General features: G+C 35.0%; 1 protein-coding gene across 1 annotated transcript in view; it reads right to left on the bottom strand.

Moving 5' to 3' along the window:
* The window catches only part of CLPTM1L (CLPTM1 like), a 31,811-nt gene extending 6,654 nt beyond the window's left edge, over positions 1-25,157 (bottom strand). Inside the window, exons 1-16 of the mRNA XM_001363342.5 lie at positions 24,531-25,157; positions 23,372-23,472; positions 21,069-21,258; positions 18,327-18,472; positions 17,357-17,435; positions 15,173-15,290; positions 14,533-14,627; positions 11,937-12,021; positions 11,604-11,707; positions 9,895-9,960; positions 9,156-9,206; positions 7,751-7,833; positions 5,208-5,242; positions 3,849-3,904; positions 3,671-3,715; positions 141-256 (exon numbers count right to left, since the gene is read on the bottom strand). Of these exons, the coding sequence (XP_001363379.1) occupies positions 141-256; positions 3,671-3,715; positions 3,849-3,904; positions 5,208-5,242; positions 7,751-7,833; positions 9,156-9,206; positions 9,895-9,960; positions 11,604-11,707; positions 11,937-12,021; positions 14,533-14,627; positions 15,173-15,290; positions 17,357-17,435; positions 18,327-18,472; positions 21,069-21,258; positions 23,372-23,472; positions 24,531-24,692 (1,532 nt within the window). The 5' untranslated portion in view covers positions 24,693-25,157. The remainder of the gene's footprint in view (positions 1-140; positions 257-3,670; positions 3,716-3,848; positions 3,905-5,207; positions 5,243-7,750; positions 7,834-9,155; positions 9,207-9,894; positions 9,961-11,603; positions 11,708-11,936; positions 12,022-14,532; positions 14,628-15,172; positions 15,291-17,356; positions 17,436-18,326; positions 18,473-21,068; positions 21,259-23,371; positions 23,473-24,530) is intronic.
* Positions 25,158-25,941: the final 784 nt, after the last annotated feature.

The raw sequence follows: 25,941 nt of genomic DNA, 5'->3' as shown, positions 1-25,941 counted from the left end.
CTATGTATGGAACCATTGCATGTAAATGCTCATTTTTCAAGGGTAAAGTGAACATATGCTCAAGGTCCCACATAGAAACATACAACAGTACATTAAAAGCACAGGAGGGAAAACATGGAAGTAAATGGGGAAAAACTCACCATCTTTGGTAAAGGTAAACAAGAAATACCACATCATCCCTAAAACATGCCAGCCTATGTGATGTTGGCATAGTGATGATAAAAGCAAAGATATCATCAATGAATGTATTAAAAGCCTGCAAAAACAAGAGGAAATATATGTTAAATATTTGATATCACATCCATTATGGTAATTTGAGTGAATAAGACTGAATAATAACTAAGGTGAATATTAAGAGGCTGGAGTAGAAATAGAAATACTTCATATAGCAGAATATGAGCATTGACAACTGTATCTTCTTCCCTTTATATGATCACCTGTCATCTTTTAGTGTATGATATTCTCACTTGTTTTAGTTTGAGAGTAAAAATTAATTGAAGGCAAGAACACAAAATCTTTTTGTCACTAAAAGTTAAGAAAGAAAAATGTGCGCCAGTCTAAAATATTAATAAAGCCCAGCTCAAGTTTTATTCAACTAAATTCTAAATGGTATCTCTACCTTTGGCATATCAGCAGTAATTTTCTAGTTAATTTAGTTCTTACATCATACAAAAAGATTAAGCTTAACAATACTGGATGTTTCCCTCATTCTGTTAGACTACATTCCAAAGTGACCAACCAGCAAACTGGTATGATATGCTCTTGTTTTCTACAACCAATCCTACTTATCCCACAAGAAGACTGAAGCAATCTGAATCAGCTTGCAGGGGTGTGTGCAAAAGCTAGTTTAACGAAAACAAAAGGTTAGAGGTGATCATTTTAAAGGTTTTTGTCATAGATAACAACGAAGTTGTTTCATTGTTCCTCTCAGACAGCTTTCTAGGCCTCAAGGTTCAAACTTCTGCATCTTGACAAATTACTGTCAAAGTACAGAAAACACTGTCCCACTTCAAAGAAATAAGTTAACATATCAGTGTACAATATAGTTACTTTGCTAGCTTTTCTAAGAGAAGAAATCACTCTCCAGAACACAAGGAACTACTGTGCTCACCACTGAACAGAATGAATGAAAACAGATCTGGGTAATACTGTGTATTCTTATAAAAACAGGTCATTAACAGGACTTAAATCCCAAAGATTGATGCTATAGTACTCAAATAAATGAGCTCCCCTCCCTCCCACCACACACAAAAATAACTTAAAAGTACTTCTAATTCTAAATCTGGGCAAGGTTGTACTTTAAATAAAAACTCAGTCTTAACTATCTTTTTTTTATTAAACCCTTACCTTCCGTCTTGGAGTCAATATAGTGTATTGGCTCCAAGGCAGAAGAGTGGTGAGGGCTAGGCAATGGGGGTCAAGTGATTTGCCCAGGGTCACATAGCTGGGAAGTGTCTGAGGCCAGATTTGAACCCAGGACCTCCCATCTCTAGGCCTGGCTCTCAATCCACTGAGCCACCCAGCTGCCCCCTTAACTATCTCTTTTTGATAGTAAAATCTTTCTTGATTTCACATAAGGGTAGTCAATTTTCAGAATTATGCTTGGCACTTATAAGTTTAAACTGGGCATATGACTTGTTTACTTAGATTTCTGATTTGTGTGTTTTAATGGGGAAAAAAAGACTTTAAAAATATTTTCCTAAAAAATTGGGAATATACCTAACATTTAGAAGAATTTATAAAATGTCAATATTGTAAAATTATTTTTGGTTTAAAAACTTTTCATGTGTATTTGGTATTAAAGGTTAATGCTCTACAAACCATCAGCATTGTAGGGTGATTTCTAAGTTATCATAGGGGATTTCTTTTAAAAATTGTATTTAAAAATCTGAAGTTATAGATCAAGGTGATCCACTGGCTTTGGAACATCCTTGAGCATTACACACACGTATATTATACTTAATCTTGCTTAACATCAAAAGACAGTCATGGCTGATATACCAGCATGATATACCAACTTTTAGAAATAAATAGCTTTCACCCTGTAAACCTCAAAATTTCTTAAGACTTATGAATGTTGGAAATTTCCCCATTTCCAACATTAGGTAGGGAGGGTCCTTCTCCTCCCTACCTGAGATTACTTTAGGACAGAAACCTTTTGCTGAACAATGGAAAGGGCTTGGACCTATGCTTAAGCATAGAACAGGAAGTTCTTTGAGTCATGATTGATTTTAGAATTGATACAATAGAGAGACTTGGAATGACAGAACCAGGTCTTGGAAATTACAATCTACACCCTATTCAGTCCTAACAGGATTTAGGAAGGGCTGTAGCAAAGGATCAAGATTTAATTATTTGAGAATATGACCTTCAACAGACATGTGCAAAGCCACAGACCTCTGGGCGGTCCTGGGTTAAGTTAGAGCCACCATTGGCACAGGGAAGACATGGACAGTGATTGGTAGATGTGAGAACTGAGGGGAGGGAACTTGGATGGTTTCCTTAAAGATAGAGGGGTCTGAGGACTGAGGGAGGTGGTTGGTTGGAGAGGTTTTGCTCTGAGAGGTGGTGCTCTGAGAAGGTTGCCCTGAAGGAAGCTGGAGGTGGAGGTCCCTGAGACGGTTTCTCCATTTTGGTCACGTGAGTGATAGGGACTGATCTCTTTCTTTGCCTCAGCTATCTAAGGGCTTGGGCCTTTTGGCCCAGCCTAAACAGAGGGGGTATTTAAGCCCTATTCCCTTCTCTCCCCTTTCTCTCTCTCTCTCTCTCTCTCTCTCTCTCTCTCTCTCTCTCTCTCTCTCTCTCTCTCTCTCTCTCTCTCTCTCTCACTCTCTCTCTCTCTAATACCTTTCTTCCTCCTGTTTGTAATTAAACTCCATAAAAGGTTGACTGCTGACTTGAGTTTTCATTTAGGAATTACATAGCTGAATTCCTTGGCGACCTTAAATTAATATATATCAGTCTTTTAAAGTGATTTCCTTGTCACAACCCTCTGTCCCTTTTTTTGCAAATATGGGTGACTTTGGATACACAACACTGCCTTAGAATCTATTATGTCTTCATTTAATTTTAATGAGCTACAGAAAGCAATTTTTATTCTAGAAGTGCAATATTTAAAGCTATGAGGCTGCTTTTAGCTCAACAACTTTAGTACTAGTAAAGAGAGGAAAAAGTAAGAGAGAGGTAGAGAGGTACTTAACTTTTCTAATCTGCAGATGCCATAATGGGCCTATAGCTACAATCCAATAAGGGTCCACTCTGTTCCTCCACGTGCATGCCAAAAGACTAAGACAAGCTTCTGTTCTGAACTTATAAGTTTTTTTCTCCACCCACTAACTCTCACACATCACATATCAGGTGCCAATCATAGTTTTTTAATTTGCCTGGGCCACCCAGATGGCAGTGCCCGTGGAATCAGTTTCCTGTCTTATTGATTCCTTGGTTCTTTAACTTCCTCTTCTGAGGCTTGTCTATACTTGAATTTACTCAGTGGTATTTGACCTCCACTGGAAGATGACATTAAAAAAATAAACGTGACATTAGAGAGAGAGAAATTTGCTTCCAACAGTAAGACCTTCTATTTAGGGAAGAGGAAAGAATAAGTTTGGAAATAAAGGGGATGTAGAAACAAAAACTATTAATACATTAAAAAAGAAATGCCTTTACTTACTTTGTATGTAAATGCCTTCCAAGGTAAATGTGCAACAGATTTCATCTAGAATAAAAAGTCAGAGATTACTACTGGATGGCATATGGAAAAAGGAGAATTGTGAAATGGGGGGAGGAGGGGAGATAAAACCAGAAAACAACCTAGAGATGACTTAAATAAAAACATGCTCGTGTCTTACCTTGTAATTCACAAACAGCTGGGGCAACATAAAGAGAAAGCCAAAAGCATATACTCCTAAGGAGAAAATACAGACACTTGATGAAGTCTATGAAGTAGTCAACATTCCATGTGGGGGTATGGTGGCACAGGGCAGAGAAAGCTGAGCTTGGCTTTAGGCATGAATGTGTGACAAGCCAAATTTGGATCCTTAGCCTTTTAGTATTCTAGTCAGCTTTCTAAGGCAGAACTGCAAAGATTCTTGCACTAATGAAATCAAAGGTCTTATGAAAAGAAATTATAGAAAAAATGTACTTCTTTAAATGAAAGGTAATATACTTGTATGTAGTATCTACTGGATATTTATTTATTACCAGTGTAATACTACAGAAGGTTTACAACTTATACTTCTGGTTTTAAAAAAGTATATTGACTAGTAGATTTCAGCAAGGTAAAAATAACTTTCTGGAAAAGAATTTTTTTACAATAAAAAACTCGTATAAGGTAACTGTGATTATGCAACATGAGCTACAATTTTATGTAATTATACATTTTAATGGATTTCTCTTCTAAAGTAGCCAGGAGGAAAAAAAAAATCTAAGACCAAATATTTAAACCTTTACCTATACATCTAATTATTTTGCAAAGTTACTATTCTAGTAATACTATATGATACATCTCAAGTATCTTATTTATGTAAAGAGTAATTTGATATAATGAAATAAGCTCTAGCAAAAGAAATCAGATAATAAAGAGCTATTCTACTTCTCCTTTAGAGAGTACAGTAGTACCAGGATTTTCTGTAACTTTCTATAACTCTTAGTTACTGAGAAACTATCTCAGAATAGACAGTCGTAGATAAAATATAGGGAGATTACATCCTCCCACACTGGAAAATTCTTTTAAAAGCTTGGAAAGGAGTACCTAGGCCCTCCTGCCTCTAGGCCTACTGTGCTGTCTAGTGGCCCCAAGATTTCTTCTTTTCCAAGTCTGTCATAAAATATTTTCTTTAAATATGATGTTCAATGTCTGCTTTTATAAACTATATATGTTTGATATACATAGGAAACAGAACTGTACAACAATTTTGAGAGGCCTTCAAGTATGGTCCATTATGACCAGTTATAGGAAAGGCTCATGTCCTTGGAACTGGACTGACTACCCATGAAACACTGTCTCCTGCTAACCGTATACTCACATCTGGTTGTACCTCCATCTAGTGGCTGTTAGGGGTAACTAAAAGAGTTGGGTCCTTTTGGAAATTGAATTTATAAAATTAAAATGAAGTGACAGATCTTGCATATCTGATCATCAAAAATCTAGCCAAATAAAATAAGGTCACTCAATAAAGAACATAAAATAAAAATGTTGAAAGACTCACCATTGACAAAGCTGTTGATTAACCAAGAATACCAGCTAAAAAAAAAAAGGAAAAATTAGTTATTATTTATTTTTGTATTTAACATTTTAATATTCTTTTCAAATTCAGGGAATGGAACCATAAATAATGTAGCAGAGGTTATCCTTGTTAGTAGAGGTCATGGTATATGAAGATGACTTGGAATAAATTCAATATGCAATAAAAACTCTAGGAAGCAGGACAAACATTGCATAGATAATACAATGAACTTCATGGGGGAAAAAATCTATTCTGTAAAAACCTCACGTATCAAGGGCTAACTTCTCTTACTGAAGTGTCAATGTGGTGCTATAACCTACCTAGTTTACTGATGAAAACATAACCAACTTCCTTCCTTTACATTTTCTAGTGGTTTGTGTTGTGAATACTAATTGGGCAAAGAATGAAAATGGCTTTTCTTCTCAATATTTTTTCAAATTTCTGATTTCATTGAATCCATCTGGTTCCCCTTCACCCACTGGTCACCCACTTAACACTAATTAAGCAGCAAGGTGGTGTAGTGGATAGTGTTGGACATGGAGTCAAGAAGACCTGTGTTCAAATCTAGCCTCAGATACTTTTAAGATGTGTGACCTGGGACAAATAATTTCATTGTGCCTTAGTTTTCTCCTCTGTAAAATGGAGTTAAATAATAGCATCTACTTCTCAGAATTGTTGTAAGGACAAAATAAGATATTTCCAAAGTGGTTTGTAAACTTTAGAGTGCTATGTAAATGTTAGCTGTTATTACTTATGTCCACTTACATTTGAGGGGACAGGAGTCAGAAACTGGATTGACTGTTTCCTTTCTACGTAATATAATCACCTAAATTTCTATTTTTTGTCCCTGAACTCCTCTTATTAATTCTTGGAACTGGCTTGGATCTTAGAGTGCTCTCCATCATTAAAGAAATGATAGTTTCTTTAAGCATTACTTCATTGCTCTCTAAATTAATTTTCTTAAAGACTAGTTAGGTCTTGTATAAAGGCTTAAAGGTTCTCTAATCTTGGCTTAGGTGTGCTGTAAACCAAGATCTTTAGAACACAAACCCTAGATTTGTGATGGTGAACCTATGGCATGTGTGCCAAAGACAGTACACAGAGACTTCTCTGTGGGCACCCATGCCTGTCTCTATCTCCAGCCCCACTCCTCAAAGGCAGGGGGAGGGGCATGGGGTTTCTAAAAGGTTTGCCATCACTGCCCTAAACCTTAACTACTAGTTTTCAAGATTACTTAATAATTACTCCTCAAGACACTATCTGTTGGTTTTATTATCCAGATTAGTCACCTAGAATTATCCTGGCACCCTCTGTTCTTGCTCTTATCATGAACATCCCCATCAGAAAATGTGCAAGGAACTAATAAAAAATGTCTAAAATCAAGTAATTTCACCACCTGTGAAATAGGACTGGCTAAAAAGTCTGATGGGAGAAAGATATTAAATTAGCTAAAATGAAATGTTTGAATTATTTTCACACCACAAGTAGTTCTGCCAATTGTGTTCATGCTTGATTGCTCCCAATTACATCACATATTTGGTTAGGAGCAATTCTATTTACCACAGTGATGTTATAACATATCTGAGAATATGGTTTTAAGATAGTCACACTTTATACTTAGTCACTGACACTCTCTACCAATTTACCTACAGTGTAGACTTCAAAGGACAACACTTCAAATCAATTTGAAATTCTTAAAATTAAACCCCACAAAAATCATATGGCAATTCTCTGTGTGTGTGAGACAGTGATATATATACCATCCTTCATTTAAGCTCTTGCATAGGGACAGATAAGACAATCTCTTAGACCTCTTTACTTACTATGAAGAAAAACTAGTTCTGTTAAGATTTAAGATTTTTCTCATGTGTAAAATGAAGAGATATGACCATATGGGAGCAGTTAGGCATGGAATCAGGAAAACCCAAGTTCAAATCCATATTCTTAAAAAGCTGTGTGATCCTGGGCAAGTCAACTAACCTGTTTGATTTAATACACTAGAGAAGGAAATGACAAGTAATTCTAGTATCTTTGCCAAGAAAACCCCATGAGCCATTCAGTTCAAGTAGCCACAGAGTCAGACATGATTGAACAACAAAAATGATCAGATTATCTTTAAGAGCTCTTCCAGTTCTAAAATTCTATGATTCAATCCAATAGTTTAGATAAAGTAACCTAAATTTAGTTATATGCATCAATGAATTATTGGTAGAGAAGACTACTTAAGAGCAAGAACACGGTTTTACCATGACCTATACAGGGTAAAATCATATGGATAAATATTTGAATAACATTTCCTTGTTAACTATGTCCATTTAATCTGTGGATATTCCCAAGTCAACTGGGAAGGAAAAATATTATTACTGATGAATGTATTTTAAATTCATTAGCTATTTCTACAGGCCATTACTATTGCTACTGCTAAACAAGGTCAACAGTCATCACACCACCTTGTCAGTGACTCAAAATGAATTTTCCACTGAATCTGTCACCAGTATTAAACATGATATTTTAAGGAATCTTACCTTTTATATTTGACATTTAGGAGTGAATAAGCTGCACCTCCAATACATAGAGGGTAAAGTAAGTAAGACAAATATTTCATAGCCTGGAAAGGAATAAAAAACATTGGATTAACTATCAGTGAAATGTTCAAAATATGAAACTATTTTAAACAATTATGGCTAAGGAGGAAAGAACCAAATCTATGGCAAATTAGAAATATAGAAAAATAGAATGAGGAAATGTCTAGAATCATATTTACCGAAGAAAAAAGAGGATACATAATTTAGTTTTATCACTAGCTATAACTATTTATATTCCAGGTTAAATTATTGTAATTCCAGGTAAAACTGAAATGAAAAGTGAGATTTGCTATACACGAAGGAAAAAAACAACTAAAATATTTCTATTTGGCAAAAAGTGCTATTTATAGCTCAAAATTCATAATCAGAGCTACTTAAAAGCAGCTGTTAAAAGATACAATAGTCCCACAAATATGGGACCAGTTTTCTACAGATTACTCTGCCAACACACTATAGTAATCATTATTTTCATTTCAGTGTTGAATTAGAAAAAATATAAACCTATGGCCTACACCAGTGATGACAAACCTTTTGGAGACCTTAGAGACTGAGTGCCCAAACCACAACCCTCACACTGCATGTGAGCTGCCCCCTTACCCTAGAAAGGGGGAAAAAGCACTCCCATTGGGCTGCTGGACAGAGGGGAGTTGTTCTCAGCCACACATAGAGAGGGGAAGGGGAGCAGTCCCCCCGCCCCCAACATGGCATGTGTGCCATAGGTTCACCAACATAGGTCTAGATTGACTTGTGGTTATAATTTTAACAAAAAAGACTGGAATGGGTAAGAGAGGTTTTGGAATCTCCCTCAGAGTTTAAAGCACTGGGAAGATCTAGGTGATCTGCTAAAGTTCCAATCCAAAATGTAAGTAATTTGTTATAGGAATAATAGTGTGGTGCCACTTTTTAAAATGGTCCTCATCAAGGGGGCAGCTGGGTAGCTCAGTGGACTGAGAACCAGGTCTAAAGATGGGAGGTCCTAGGTTCAAATCTGGCCTCAGCCACTTCCTAGCTGTGTGACCCTGGGCAAGTCACTTGACCCCCATTGCCTAGCCTTTACCACTCTTCTGCCTTGGAGCCAATACACAATACAGAAGGTAATGGTTATAAAAAAAATGGTCCTCATCTGTGATATGTGTAGCCATTTAAATAGAAAAATTTTCCAGAGTATACTGGTTAACATTTTTAACATGAATGTTAAAATTATATTTTTAAATTATAGCATTATTTGCTAAATTATTCTTCTTCCCTAACCTTCTCCCTAAAAAAGCCTCTCAAATCTGTATCATGTTGATACAATGCCTTGATTAAATGTACACTAATACTCTCATTCAAGATACTATCTTACCTGAGTATCATATTCCTCAGTTTTCCTTTCAGATTCATTATAAGCTCCAAACTATTTTAAATGAAAAAATATATAATTAGTCTATTTAGTTACATATCTTTAGACTCAGTGATATTTAATGGTAGGAAAACCCACAATTTTTACAAAACTGTAACATATGAAATTTCATATTGTATATAGTTATATCACTCACTGAGAGATTATCAAAAGACAACTAGAGAATAATTGTGAATCATTATTTCAGAGTTTATGGAATATTACCCCAGTCACTGCTCTAAAATTTAAGCATTATAACATACACATATATATATTAAACTAGATGTGGCTTTTCTAAGTTGAAAGGTAAAGATAACATATAAATTATATTTTTCTATGTGTTAAATTTAATCCATAGGTGCAATAGTTCAAATTTAAGAATTATTTTTGCTAATTATATATAGTGACCAATAAAAATAGCAAAATGCTTGGTAAATTATTATAACCAAGACAGAAGGTAAGGGTTTAAAAAAAAAAGAAACAAAAAAATTCCCTCTTATTTCCCCATCTTCATTAAAGGTCATGGAAAAGTAAAATAAATCAATACTCATTACCTAGTAGGAACTGAATAAATTAGCACTTGCTCTACAGAAGTAAATGGTTCATTTTAAGGCTGTATATATATATACGTATAATCAAAAATATACACATAGCCTATAAACATGTTCTGCCGCATTTATTTTGTCAAAATGTTCAACTTTACCTGGAATATGGGTCTTAGGCCTTTCCACTGAATGGTCATTTTCAATGCCTTTTTCACTTTCCAGAGCTGAGGGAAAACGTCAACATTTAAATACATAAATAATATACATAATATACACAAATAAATACATAAATAACAAAAATAATACCAAGACTAAGCAACATTTAAACAAACAGATATCAACATATAGTCTTTGTGGCATTTGACACTGCTGAAAGGCAATACCTCACCCCACCCCACCTCACCTTGAGACTATCTTCCCTTGGTCTCCATGTGATTATACTTTTCTGATTCATTTCCTCAACTGTTTCTTTTTATCTTCTCACCTCCTAACTATAGCTATCTCTTCTCAGGCCTCTTTTTTCTTTCTTTCTGTAGACACTCTCCTTAACAGCTCATTCTTTCTTATTACTTCAATAGTCCCCCTTCTTTGATGATGATTCCTAAATATCTGTCTTTAGATGTAACCTCTCTTATATGCCAATTCCCTATTTATGATTGGCCATGCTACTAATAATTCAAGTTCAACATCTTTATTTCTATTACCATTTCAAATGAGTTCTGGATTTGCCACTTATTCTGAGCATAGCCTTCCTAAATCCATATATTCTCCAAAGTTCTCACTAAAATTTATTTATGTATTTAAAAATAACAACTCAGATTTGTAGTACTTTAATGTTTATGAAGCATGGACATCCTAAATCTTGATTTTCAGTGGAAGCATCATTCATCCTAGACTGTTATATAAGTTAGTGACCCTTGGAGTTGTCTTTCACTCCTCTCTGTCACCCTTCTTATTGAATTAGACAAGAGGTTCTGTTATTTGTTTTATGCAACTGTCAATTAGATTCACCCCCTTACTCTCTATCCCCACTGCCTCTACCCTAGGAAGACTTTCCTCACCTCCACTTATTACAACTGTCTTCAAAATAGCCTAACTCTAATCTGTTCCTTATAACTCTACTTATACTATTACTGGACTAACTTTGCCAAAACACTCCTTTTATAATACTGGTTCTTGCTAAAGAATTTATGATGATTCCTTGTGTGCCTATGGCATTAAAATTCTAAACTCTTTGGCCAGACTTTCAAAGTCTTACACTAATTTCTCTTCTTTACTTCTAATTCAACTGTGTTTCCCCATTGTATTTCAACAGAATTTTTACACCACAAGTTGGGCCGCCCAGTTCATTGTCCAGACATAGCAACTTGAGTTCTGTTTCCTGTTTATGAATATGATTATATACACAAGAGTTGGTTCTTTATATGATTCTTTAATTTTCCAGCAATATATGTATTTCTTCAGAGATTTCATTTTGTATGGGGTTTTATATTCAGATCAATATTATACTTCTTTTGTATGAAGTCTAAATACAATGCTTGGTTAACAGGAGTCAACTATTGTTTATGTTGACAAAACAGAGGTCCTTCAGAAACCTCCAGATTAATTCAACAGTAAAAATTTGAAGACTACTTTCTCTTTTTCTTCAAGGTGTTGGAAAAACTGTTACTATATACCCAATTTCTACATTATCATTCATGGTTAAAAAACAGTATTACCCAAACACATGTATTAAAAATTTTACAGAGTTCAGAAAAACATTTACTAAATGCCTTCATGCACACAATAAAAATAAATTGGTACAATTTAATCTCACAATTAAAATGATCCAGAAACTATCCTCTAGCAACTGCCGAGAGAAACTCACTTCTATAACTGCTCCAATGCCTGCTGGGATCAGCACCAATAAACTTGTCTGCTCATCCAAAAGGAAAAGAAATATCACCACAGTACTGAAGCATCGCCAGAGCACTGTAGAAACAACCGCACATTAATTTTCTATAAGAATGGTGAAAATTACAGAGTAATTTCATTGCTAAATCTCACATTTTGCATTTATATTTCCAGGACCTTGGATTGCTTATTCTTTCCTTGAAATCAAATCACAACTCATTTATCATTGTTCTAAATGATATAGTAGGAAAAGGCTGTTAAAAAACACATCCTACTACCATCCACCTTCAATATAATGTATAATTACCTGCTTTAGTAGACATTCCAATCATATTCTTCTTTTTCTTCCAGAAGCTGATATCATTTTTAAAAGCCAGAAAATCAAAAAGAAGCTGAAAATAGCAAGACATGATATAAAACTTAAATTTAAAAATACATGTACAAGTTGAACTTCCTATTTTAAGACATACCTGGATTCAAATCTCTATCACAGTTACAGATGGAAAATAAAATCTATTAACTAAGTCACATGGAAAAAAAAATCAACAGCCATTTTAAGATTAAGTGCAAAATATAGCAGTGGACAGTAAATGCTTGGATATTTATAGCTAGGAGAATTCAATATAGGCTGCATTAATTAGAAAAGATTTTTTTTTGGAGATAGGATTTCAGCCAGGCCTTGAGGGATGGGAAAAAAGATTAGGGTGTCAGAAAATATCAGAAATGTAACAATAAAATCATGAGAGAAAACAATTGAAGAGCATAGCATGTCTAAGTGACACAGAGGAGATATATCTGTGGTGGAGAGTAACAAAACAGAAATGGTAAACAATAGCCAGAATGCAGTCAAATGGTAGAAGTCTTTCAGTGTTAGAATACAAGGGCTGAATTTTAACTATAAAGGTAGAGATGGGGATGAGCATGATAAAAGAAGGGTTTCATAAATATTCTTTTGTTGGCAAAAGAAAGGACAGTTTAAAAAGAGGAGAGAAGAGAGATCTGGAGAATTCAAGCAGGGATGTTGATAAGGTAAAATGATTACAAATGAAAACAGTGTGATGGAGTAGAATATATACTACTATCTAGAATCAAAGGACCTGGGCTGGAATCTCCTCTCTAATGGCTACTACTACCTGTGTGACTTTGGGAAAATTCATTTGACTTTTCTGAGGCCTAATTTTCCTCATCTTTATTAGAGACTGAACTAGATGGCTTTTAAGGCCATTTCCAGCTCTAGATCTATGATCCCAAAAGGATGGCAGTAAAGTCATTTGATGAAACCTTGAGGAATGAATAATGGCATCAGCAATACAGTTTTTAATTTAATATGCGAATTGGTTTACTTTGTTTTTCCTATGCTTTAGTTTTATACCACAAAGTAATTTTCCTTAAACACCAGGCTGATGGTATGACTTTTCTATTAAAAACAACTTTGATTGGTTATTATGGACTCATTGTACAGGTCATCCCATAAGCCTGACATGTACTCCTTTATCTCCACTGTGAAGAGTCCCTCTCTCTTTAAGACACAGCTCAAGCATCACTTTTGCATTAAGTCTTTCCTGATTCCTACACCTGCTGGTGTCCTCCTTCTCAAACTACTGGTACTTAACTTTTTGTCCATATATTTTTATTAACTTTATATTCATACTGTTTATGTATATACAACATAAAGTTTGTGTGTGCACGTGGAAGAGGGGAGTGGGCTAGTAGATGTCTTCTTCATCAGAAAATAAGTTCCCTCACAGAAGAAACTGCTTTGTTCTTTTTATCCACACCCCAATGCCTAGAGTAGTGCCTAGTAAATAGTAGGTGCTTAATAAATACTTGTTGACAGAATGAATAGGTTGAAGCCAAAATCAGAGGGTTGGAAGTAATCTCTATTAGCTACACCATCTCTATTTATGGCCCCCTTTTCAAGCACTCAGAGGATTTGGGAATTGGGTGGGATCTTAGATATTATCTACTCCAACCATCATATTTTCTAAATGAGGAATTGAGGTTCAGAGAGTCCAAATAGCTTGATCAACCTCACAAAGAAATGTCAATTATGATGCATACATCAGTCTTCTGTCTGTTAATACTAAGTTAAGAGGAATGAAATACATGGATATGGTGACTATATTCATATCACCATTCATTACTTTGCTACAACATGCAAGGACACAGTATAGTTCCTTTCACGTTGCATTTAATATTGGTTTAAGTGCATGGTTAGGTACCTGGAATAATAAGGTGAAATGAGACAGTGTCACTTTAGGAAGCCATACACAATAGGATATAAGCCACTTGAGGAGAGAAATAAATTCAATTTTTTTTTGTATCCCCAAGGCCATAACATAATGTTTGGCACATAGGCATTTAATAAATTCTTGGTGACTGACTTATTATCCAATGTTGCTGTTATTGCTCAAAACATTTATGAATTTTTTTTTTGGGGGGGGGGAATGCCTTCAGAATCAGTTTGTTTGTACAATAAAATCAGTCTTGTTATTTTCTAGACACAAAAAGGAGATCTGTCTGTGCTGGCTGAAATTAACAGGGACTGAACTGTGAATAGTAGTCAAAGGAATCCTCATACAGAGAACATTAGGGCACAGAACTCATTAACATTCACTGGTTTGCTACTATCTATTGTTAACTACCACAAAAATAATAGAAGTAGTATAATTGGCTGCAGTTGAGTAAAATAGGACACAAGCGAATGATTTCATTTGAGCAGTTCTAAGTCAAGAATTGCTACAGAAAAGGTTATTAAAGCTCTGTAGTTTTGTGAACACTGCCATACTGAGCTACAGTAGGAAATGTTATAAAGGAAAAATTCTTAGTTTAACACTCATATTTAAGCTCTATTACTGAAAAATTTCTCATTCTTTATAGCAAAGTACCAAGAAATCACTTACATGAAATGCTGCTACAAAGAAAGTCAAAGCTAAGAAATACAAGTTGGTATCTACAAAAATTCCTTTTACTTCATCTGCATCCTTTTCTGAGAATCCTGTAGAAAAACAAAACAAAACCAGCATTATAAGTATGTAGTTTATGATACTCCATAGATTTTATTAATCTACCAAAAATGGAAGTTCAATTGGGAATTGTTATAAACGTTTGTGATAATAGTTATAAACAATAATTATAAGCATTTTGGTTATTTTACATTTTTGGTTTAAGAAAATAATAAGATTACAAACAATACACTTTCAAAGAATTATAGAGGAAACAAATAATTGATTACAATGATTAAAATGGGAATTAAATAATCTCTAATAAGTACTTGAAAGAAGAAAAATAGGTGATTAATTTCTGCTGAAAAAAAGCTTTTAGATATACAGAAAACCTATATGCCTAGTAGAGTCAACAAATAAATTACAATGTTCAATTATTAGCCAAATATTTTTTGAAAAATAATTTAAAATATTAGGAATTGCTTGCCAAAGACCAATACAATTAGGGTTTTAACTGTAGTACCATGGTCAGTGGAATTTAAAAAAACATATGCAAGTCTCACAACATAAAATCATGATCACACATGTCACAACATACCAAACTGCTGTAGGGAATATACTGCATCTTGCATGTGAATCCAAAAACGGAGCTTTCCTAATGATATCTTGTCATATGACACAGTCAGAGGTAGTTCAGTTGTTGAACGATTTATTACCTGCATGTGCCCCCCCCCCCCAAATAAAGAAAAATTCAAGATTGAAAAGTTGTATAAAGTGCTGAAGTTTTTTTTAAAGTAATCAAAACAATATTTATTGATCATTTTGTCAGCATGGCAGTTCTGGTCTTTACTCCATGTCTGGACTACTTTCCTTGAACCCCCTACCAGACTGGAATGCTTTCTTTTCTTACCTTATCCAAATTTTACTCACTTTTCAAGGTCCAGATTAAATCCCAACTCTTCCATGAAGCTCTACAATCACTATACTATGAATTGGTCCTCGTGTCCTACCTCTGAATTTTCAAAATACCCATTGTTCATAATATATATTTTCTGTCTTGTTAAATTATATATGTATGCTTGATCTTCTTGAATATAGTAAAATCTCCTTGAGAGTCTGACCAATGCCTTTATATCCTTCAAATGACTTAATATAGTGCTTTGCACAAATTAGTCACTTAATAAGTATTTTGATTAAATGTAGAAACTGGTTATTAGAAATCATTACATGAATACCTTCCTATGGAATAACATGATAATGAACAACTATCTTCAATTTGAAAACTTTTCATTCCAGGTAGTTTGGATATTATAAGTATTTAATATGGCAATTTCTATTAAAAATGTCCTTAAATTTTTGTGGATTATCATTATATCTAGGTGGATGTGGGCCATAAATTTGTTTATAATAATGTTCCAGTTCCTTATGGTTTATTTAATTCTCAAGGACATTTTGGGGTTTGCATTTATAGAATGAAGATTTGAAATCTGTTTTTAAAGGGCTTATTTTTCTAGGTATTTGGAAGATATTAAATTTTTGCGAGTTGTAATGATATGTTGTAGACCTGACTATTTCAATGTAATATACATTAATCTAGGCTCCTTAATATTAATTCTTCTGTAATTTCCTTTTTTAATTTTTTAAACCCTTACCTTCTTTCTTGGAACCAATTGGTTCCAAGGCAGAAGAGTGGTAAGGGCTAGACAATGGGGGTTAAGTGACTTGCCCAGGGTCACACAGCTGGGACGTGTCTGAGGCCACATTTGAACCTAGGACTTCCCATCTCTAGGCCTGACTCTCAATCCACTGAGCTACCCAGCTGCCCCCATTCTGTAATTTCTGATGGCAATAAGGTGTTGTGCAAGCTGGAACTGAAAATGTCACTGACAAAAAGAAATATGAAGCTCCTGTCTAGAACTGATAAGATCACTTTCTAATTTTGATGTATTTGTTTTAGTGGTCAGGACTACTTGTATCAAAGCCTTTTCAACATGTAGAATATTGACACTTTTAATTTGTTCCTGATACATTTGACATTCTTCTTGTACCAGAACAGAAAGGAGCACCATTCTCTCTACCATCCTCTTAGTCAAAATGATTATTTCAATGGTTCCAATAGAGCCCAACTGCAACCCTATGCTGCCCAGTTTATTTCATATATTCATACTGGCTGGGGTGCAATGCTAATCAGTAGCACTACTAAAGCCTAACTGGCCAGTGTTTTAGGGTCCCAGAGTTTTTTAAAAAATTATCCCATTCTCATTTTTTAATGGGGTTCAGATAGAAGTTGTCATTGGTCAAGCTGCCATTTTGATGTTATTCTGTTATAGTCAATATTATTGCTATTATTAATTATTATAAGGCCTAGACAGAAATCACAATAATTATAGGTTATGGTTTCTATTCATAGTAAGCCTGTGTATGCATTACTACATTAGTTTGCTGGGCCCACACAAAGGAAAAATACCCTAAGACATCTCTTTGGATTATCTAATTCTGTTATAGCTACAAGAAATTATGTTAACACAGACATGTGTACAGATGCACATCTATACATCGATGTATGAATAACACATGCTTTCTTCTCACTCAGCATCAGTTGATAAGCTGCCTCTTCTAGTATTCTAAATATCTATATATTCTGAAAGGGTTAGCTTGCATGTTCCTTTTCTTAGAAAGAAAACTTTTGAAATTACTAATTATGTCTTGAATAGCAAAAGAATGAATCGTTATTAAAATATTTAACTTCATGGTACTTTAATAAAATAGTGAATGAACTTACCATTAGATCTTTCACTCGGTTGCTAAGTTGATCAATAAATAGTATGGGCAAATAATGTACTGTTTTTCCTAATTGAACCCTGTGAGATTAAAAAAACATTAAAAAAAAAGATTCTATTTGGAATATTAATTTATCTAAGAAAAAATATAGCTTGACAATCTGAATCTATATAATAAACTATTAAGTCATATTCTAGGGCATGATTATTCTTGCCTTTAGAAAATGAGTTTGGAGAACTCTTATTGGTCTAACTTGAAATTTATGTCTAAATTTAAATTCAGACATACTATCATACAACTTCTCAAGATAAATGCATCTTTTTAAACTTCTTGATTCTGTTACAGCTAATATAAAGGGCAAGTCCAGCTAGTGCCAGCTTTTATAATTACTCACGTATTAAAAGGACAAAAGTGGGTAATCTTAAGACAGGAAAAGAGAAGACAATTTCTAAGTATTAAAAGTAGAAATAGTAGTCTCACTACAGTAATGATTTGAGAAAGCACAGAAAAATGAAACTCATACTCTAACAAATAATGTAAACATTTTCCTTCACAATAACTTGTCATATAGCAAATCTAAGCAAATGGAGTTTGTTTCCCTTTCCCTATCCCAGTAACTATGCTAATAATGGAAATAATCAAAAGGAATACAGTAGGAAGAAGGCTGATAAAGATCTAGATGGCAGCCTTTAGAATGTTTAACAATAAGCTCAACCACTCAAGAATTGTTAACCATTTTTAATCCTAGCTAGTCATCCAAAACACTTTTGTCTAACTCATTCCCTCCATTGCCAGTTTGTACCAGTTCAAAGAATTCAAATTCACTTCAATTACTTGAAGCTATGAATTCCAAGTAAGTTTATGATCCCCAGCATTCTGAATTATTCCCGTGTCAGTGGAGTCTCTATTAAATGGAGAATCCAGAGCTAACTGCACTATTAATATTCATTACTAACCGAATCATCACTTACATCTTCATGTATCTATGAACATCAGCAGGGAGAGAGGACCCATCAAAGACAAAGTCATCCACCATCACATTGAGTGTTAATCTTGATCTCCAGTGAGAAACTGGTTCATCTAGGGCATTTGTTGGTTTCTTTTCTGCTTCAATTTGCTTGTAAATAAAAAGAACCACGTATTAATTAAAATCAACAATTCACAATCAAGACTTTTCAGCCTCTCTGCCTTCACTCTTGTTGTCCCCTTTGCTATTCTTGCCTGTTAAAATCTCACCTATTCTGGTTCCAGTTTGAAACTTGTAATGTCTTATTGGAGTTCACAGAACATTGTTCCTTTTTTATATGTTCTTACTCTAATTTGTATTGTAGGAACTAATGAATTTGTGCTTTCATCCCTATTATTACTGACATTCATAAAATGCTTTACATATATTAATTTGATCTTAACAACTCTATAAAATAGATGCTATCACTTGTCCCCATTTTGCAGATGGAATTGAGAAAGGTTACTTGTTGGGGCTTACTAAGTGATAAGGCAGGACACAAACTGGCTCCTAGTACAGGACTCTGCTCTGCTACTCCACTTGGCAGCCTCCTTGTTCTCTGAATGTAAGAATCTCTCCCTGAATAAGTGATTGGCAGATACTTAATAAATTTATTTGCTGAATTAAAGGAAAATTAGTACATCAATGTCTATATTCTTATACATTGGCAAGAAGAAATAGTTGTATATGAGACCTTTCATTTTGATAACAAGTTCATACTACCTGCCAATGGCTCAGTCTGAACATTCCATTCTAGCCCATCACCACCTAACTTGCCTTGGATCCTAATATATTTCCTCTCACTTCCTGCTTCCCAGCTGAAAAGGAAGTTGCAAGAATGTCATGCTTTGTGCACAATCTTTCTGGTTTTGAGTTACTGAAGTTTAGTCTTGACTGCTTTCAGAAAGGTCTCCCAGTCATTCTTCTTAAGTCCTCTGAGATGCATAAAAGACAGTGAAAGCAACCAGCAACTAAACAAAAAAGATCCTTCCAAAACCAAATGTGGACATTATTTAGCAAGAAGAGGGTAGTTACTGACAATAAATCTTGATCAAATATAAACCGGAAAAGAAATGCTGCAAAATAGTTTAAAGACTAAAAAAGAAAGATTAAAAAAAATATAAAATGTAATGTAAATGTAAGACTTAGATATATTAGTTTTCTGTATTATTTTATTTACTTTCTAAAAGAAGGGACCCTCAATGATTTTCATGTGAGAATCTTTGGAATCAGAGGACCAAATTTTGTTCTTTTCTACTTCCTACCTGTGTGACCTTGGAGCTCAGTCTCCTAAATCGTAAAATGAGGGGACTGGATCATGTCTTCCAAGATTTTCTCCAGCTCCAAATTTAGGATCCTATTATATCACTGAACACATATATGGCCAGAAAGGGAAGTGGGCTAATCAAGACAGCAAGAGTTGAGCTGAGCAAGGCGAGCAAGAGTTCAAATTTTACACTGGCATCCATGAAAAATTAAGACACTAAGAGAAGGCTTCCTGGTCATTAGATATATCCTTTATGGAGGATTATGGGAGAAAAAGGACAAGAATTCTTTATGATAAAATAGTTCATGGTTTGTTTTCTACATTGGTAGAGAAAACTACACTGATGAGATCACAGATCAAGTGAAATAGAGGTTAACTGGTCAGTTTAAATTTTTTCTCTAATCAGCTCATCATCTTACTGATTTCATTCAATAGAACATTTTGTACAGGTCACTCATCTAAAATGTCCCCCCCTCCCCCCCCGCAAAGCAAGTGATTTTGTTCTAAAGCTTATCTTATTTTTTCTTTACTTTCATTCCTTAAGTCTGTAGAAAATCTTAATCAATAAACAATTGCATATGACCTTAATAGTAAACAAAGAACCATATCCTTTTAGCTCTACTGTCCTATTAAATTGTAAAATTACTAGCTGTGGGGGTAAGAATGAATCTCTTTTGGGAAGTATACAAATAATATTTCAAAATCATTTCTAACATAAAAAGCAGACTACAGAGGTTTCTTTAAAAATAATTTCATGAAATCTGGAGGTGCCATGGATTTGGGAAGTAGTTTGGGCAAACTATTTAAAAAGTTATTTCTCAAAATTTTTTGGTATTTTCTTCATCAAATATGTCATGAACCTTACTGAATTTAAAAAAAAAAAAGTTTTTTTGCTTATGTAGCAGTTCAGGGTGTGTAAAATGCAATTTCACTAACTACATCTTGGGAGACGTGTGTCCCTAGAAGCGGAAGCTGAGAGGCCGAAATAGGTGGAGAGTCAGCTTAAATACAATTTCTGTTCTTGGCCCAGGTGGGAATTCAGGTGAGGTTACAAAGCATTCTGGAAGTGGCCAAGGACTTCTGGGGATTGAAGTCCGGGGTTCAAATCTCCATTTTTACACATCCTCTTTTTGCAGCTGAGAAAATCAAGACTCAGAGAGGCTAAGGGACTTGTGCAGATCACATAGCTAGAGTAAGTGACTGACACAGGATTGAATTCTAGAAATTTCAAACTCCAAGACTGGCGACTTATATGCTATATTTTGCTACAATTTCATTATATGTGACTAAATTAAAAACATTAACCTTATTTGCAAAATTACAGCATGATTTTACAATAAAAATCTATGTGATCCTTAAAAGATTTGCCACAACTAAACACCAGGATTAATATAACAGAATAGATTTCATTCTGATTAGTAAACTAACTACTAAGCTTACCTGGGTAGCGGATTCTCCTGTGAGAAGATTGATTTCTTCTGGTTTGGGAACCATGTATGTAGTGAGAGGACTGACCATATGAACTTGCTTACCATCATGCCAAGGCAAGATCCCAGCATGATGAAGAAATATGTAAGCATACAATGTGCCATTATTTCTTGTTTTCTTTGGCACAGATACATTGACTGTCCTAAAATAAAAATAAAATATAGATAAAAATCACTAGCATAGTAGGATAGTTTTCAATCATGGAGAATACTTAACTATGTCTATGGATAATAACAGCAGTTTCAAATCAACTAATTATAGTTTAGAATTACCCAAAAAGGCACCTGCATATAACTTCACTAAAAGCAATAGTTTTGTAACTATTTTCATAACAATACCATATTTTTTACTTAAAATTTTTTTACTTACTTTACTTTTTTTACTTAAAATTTTACTTAAAATTTCAATTATAATTCTGTGCTGTACTTACTGCAACTATTACTACCAACATTTAATAAAATGAAGTTATAAAAGCATTGAGAACAGAACCACAAATAAATAACTGGGACATTGGAGGGCCATCTAGTCCAACCATCTCACTGTAGAAATGAGAAAACAGATCTAAATAGGTTAAAGCGATCTAAGGTCATAAAAGTGATGACAGAGGCTGGATTCAAATTTAAACACTACCTCCAAGTTCATAGTTCTTTCCACTATATGGGAGGAAGTAATGTGTACATGATCACAGAGCTTAATTAGATCTCCGAACTCTAAAATCAAGTAATTTAAGTAATTCAAGCAATAAGTGATGTTTCACAGAGGTCAAAATTTTAAAGCAACCAAAATCTAAGGAAACACAAATTTTAGTTTTAAAACCATTTTCTAGATCTACTTTCTCTTCAATCGAAGTGGAAAACTTTTATGTACCAATATAACCAATGTAATTTCACCTTTGTTTATCAGTGACAACAGTTTATTAGAAACAAAAGAAAAATATGTATATATGTGGCAGGTCATTTTATCTTTGAATCAGTCAAGTTATGTCTATGTAACTATTATAGGTTTAAATTGGAGGCTGATTAAATCATTGTTCTCTAAAAGTCTTTTTAAAAGAACTACATAATTTTGTTTTATCTCAATGCTGCGAACTGTTAAATTTCTACATGCATACATTTTTATGACTTTAAAAAATCCAAACATTTTAATGACTTTCAACACTAAGCATTTTTTTATCTCCAAATAATTTCTATTATAGTAAGAGATACAATGAAAAATACCTCATTATTACTATAAAAAATTAAATCCCCCGTGTGTAGAACTTTGCTACAAGCTTCAAAGAAACAATGAATTAGAAGTGTTTTTCTCATAAATTGCTCAAATGCTACTCAGGAACTTTCTTGATAGAATCACTCTACAAGCAATAAAAAATATGCACATAGTAATAGTACATTGAAAAAAAAATAGGGTTCTATCTTCAGAATTTGAATTCTTGTTACAAAAGCAAGCATTCCTGCAACTGACACTGTGTTAAGATAGGTTGAGTTATAAACTTACAATGCTCCCCCTAACTCTGGAAGATTGTCAGTTGTTAATTTGAATGGGTAGGGGAGTGTTTTCTCACTTGGGGTTCTTAACACCAAGAAATCAGAATTCCAGACTAAAAAAAAAAATTTGATTAGAATTTTATCATAATACAAATGGGCACTTTCTGGCCCTAGTTGCCAGTGATGCTTTCCAGTTTAAGAGCTATGAATAAATGAGAATCCTGAAAGTATCTTTTGCCTTTAAAATTTGATGACTTGAGATAGAATTCATTTAAAAAATAATTTAACTTCACACATTTGGACTTTTATTTAGTCTACACATTCAATCTATTTTTTAAATTTCAAGAACAGCTTTTACATAGCAAAGCAAAAAACTAAGCCAAAAAAATACAAAATATCACCATCTATATGGACTATGACAATATAAATATATTCATTGTAAACACTGTCATTTATTTCTGCCAAATAAATTAGTTATTTTCAGATCTGGAAACAATGTTTTATATGTTTTTTCACTCCATTGTGATTCCTGAACTTTTAGGTTGGAATGTGGCTGATTCTAACGTTTAATTCTAACTAATGTACTCTGGAATGTTGCTCTGATACTGATTTCAGAATTTAGGATTATTTTGTTTTTTAAACCTCATAAAATCAAAAAGTTTTGTTTATAAGAGAATAGAACGCTACATTTATGATCTTAGCTTTTAAATAATGTACTTCAATAAGAAAAACATCAGTTTCATTTAAAAATTTATAACACTAATACCTTACCTTTCAAATTTAGTTTCAATATCAAAATCTTCCACATTCAAAACCAGATCTATATTATTCTCAGCACCAAGATTTGATCTTGTGGTGGTGTACACACTCAGCTGGCAAGCAATGATAAAGGAAAATTAGTGCATAAAGGAACCTTGTTAGAAAATGTAAAAATATCCAAAAAAGTTCCACCATTTCAAACACAGTACTTGTACCTTTTATAATACTTTTATCAACTAAAGGAACTGGCAAAAAGTTTGAAGTTTATAAGACATCATAAACTATGTTATAAATACAAAGAAAAAAATGTACATAACACCTGGGGATAATCTGATAACATATTTGTATCTGCAAATTTACAAAAGCTACTAATAAAAAGCACTTGAGAATGGAGGAAAGTTTATCAAAGATCTTTGCCCTCCTATAGATGTTTATTTGAAGAATAATGAGCAAACTCCCAGAGTAGAAATTTCTCTTCTCAAACAAAGAAGGAGGGGTAGGAACAGTAGTCATTCTCACAACTGAAGCCCTCACTTTGCCTGGTCACAGAGAAAGGACAAAACAAACATGAACCTAGGAGAAGTGCAGGAGACATCCTCTAATTGGGAGGCCAGTTTCACAGGAGTGCATAGGTACAGATACACATGGCATGTTTTACACGTGCACACAAGTTGTAGTGGTATAAACATGTAAACATGCAGGTTGTGTGTTCATATGTAATACAGTGCAATGTGTTGTGCCTGTTAAATATACACATAACACGAACATGTGTTGATATACTCACACAAGACACCCATGTTATTTCTGTTATGTGTGCATGTGAATGTTAGATGTGATTGTGCACAAGCACAGGACACCTATAGCACACATGCCATGTGTGCATATGCACGTTATTGTTGTTACATGCGATTATGGGTATAAATACACGTTCTATCTGTTCTATGTGCATATATATACAACGGATCCATACGTTTTCTGTTGTGTGCATACACACATATAAGTGCTTGTGTACCTATGCTATATATGTACACACATACATAACACAACACTCCCTGAAGGGCTAAGCATGAAGTCAGAGGAACCCAATAGGTAAAGGGATTACACAGACTCAAAGGGGGCAAGGTGAGCATTACGGGCACACATTTCGGAGGGTCAGGGGAGGGGCACTCACCTGCAGCTTGGGCCTCCGGGCCAGGTACGGTTGGATGCAGTTGCTGTCCCCGCCACACGGCTTAGTGTAAACGATCCCGTACATCACCCAACAGGTGTGCACCACGTACACCACGAATACCCCGATGATGAGACTGGTGAAGGAGCTCCGGCTGCTCCACATGTCGCCGGGGCTGCCTCCAGGGGAGAGGACACCCCGACACCCTGCACTTGGGCCGCGGGGCGAGCCCGGGGCAGCAGGGTGGGGGCGCGTGCCCTCCCGAGTCCCTCACGCGCACACGCACGGGGGGGGGCTGGGGGGGAATGGAGGGGCGTCCCCTCCCCCAGCTCCAAGGCGCCGCCTCCCCCGCCCCGGGCCTGAGAGGGAGCGTCTGGGAGCTTGGGCTACCTAGGCTGCCTTCGTAGTCGTCGCCGCCACCGCTTGCGGCCAATCACTGAGACGGCTCCGGGCCCCGCCGTGGGGACACGTAAAGGGGCCGCGCCCGAGTAGGCTCCGTTGCACCTCTCATGTTCCCAGTTCGTCCGCGGCCAACGGCGGCATCGCTAACCTGTCACTGCGGGATTCGCCGAGCCGGACACTACAGAGCGCTTCCGGGGAGGGAGGGACCGCTCTTCCGGAAATTGCCCCACCCTTCCTTCCGCTCTTTGGCGCGGCTCCGCTACTCCCTGGGAAATGTAGTCTTTTCATCTCTCCACGACTTTTATGCTCCTTTCATTTTCAGCCTCTTGGTGCCTTTTTCCTCAATACCTCAAGAAAGAAATAAAAAGTTCTCCGACTGCCTCTGAACAATGACAGGCATTGATGCCAAATATAAGGTCTTTAGAAGGGGTTTTGTTTGTTTTACTGTAGATAGCTAGGTATATATGTATGCTATACACATTTCACTCACATGCACACACACATATACATTCCTTGTTATCTTGTTAAATAAATCTTACTTACATTAAAAATTTTTAAATATTTCTTAAAACTTTGAGTTCCAAATCCGTTCATTCCTTCTTGCCCTCCTGGACCCCTTGAGAAGTAAGCAATATGCTATGGATTTATATATGTTGTTGAGTCACGTCCAACTCTTCATGACACCATTTGGAGTTTTTTGCTACAGATAACTGGAAGGGTTTGTCTTTTCCTTCTCTTGTCTGTTCAGATAGCATTTTCATTAAGAGGCTTTTGGAATTGTCTTGAATCAATGTATTGTGCAAAACAGTTACCTTTCACAATTGATCTTTACAATATTACTCTTCCTGAGTGTTATGTTTTATTTCTGCTCACTTCATTTTGCATCAGGTTTTTCTAAAGCCATCCGAAATCAGTAATAGTTATTAACCTTTTTGGTATCCTGGACATTTCTGGTGAAGTTCTTGGTTCCATTTTCTGAATAATCTTTTTAAACATAGTATTTGCCAGAAAC

Source organism: Monodelphis domestica, chromosome 3 (assembly GCF_027887165.1).
Source record: "Monodelphis domestica isolate mMonDom1 chromosome 3, mMonDom1.pri, whole genome shotgun sequence".
NCBI lineage: Eukaryota > Metazoa > Chordata > Mammalia > Didelphimorphia > Didelphidae > Monodelphis > Monodelphis domestica.
This window is presented reverse-complemented; position numbering and strand designations above follow the sequence as displayed.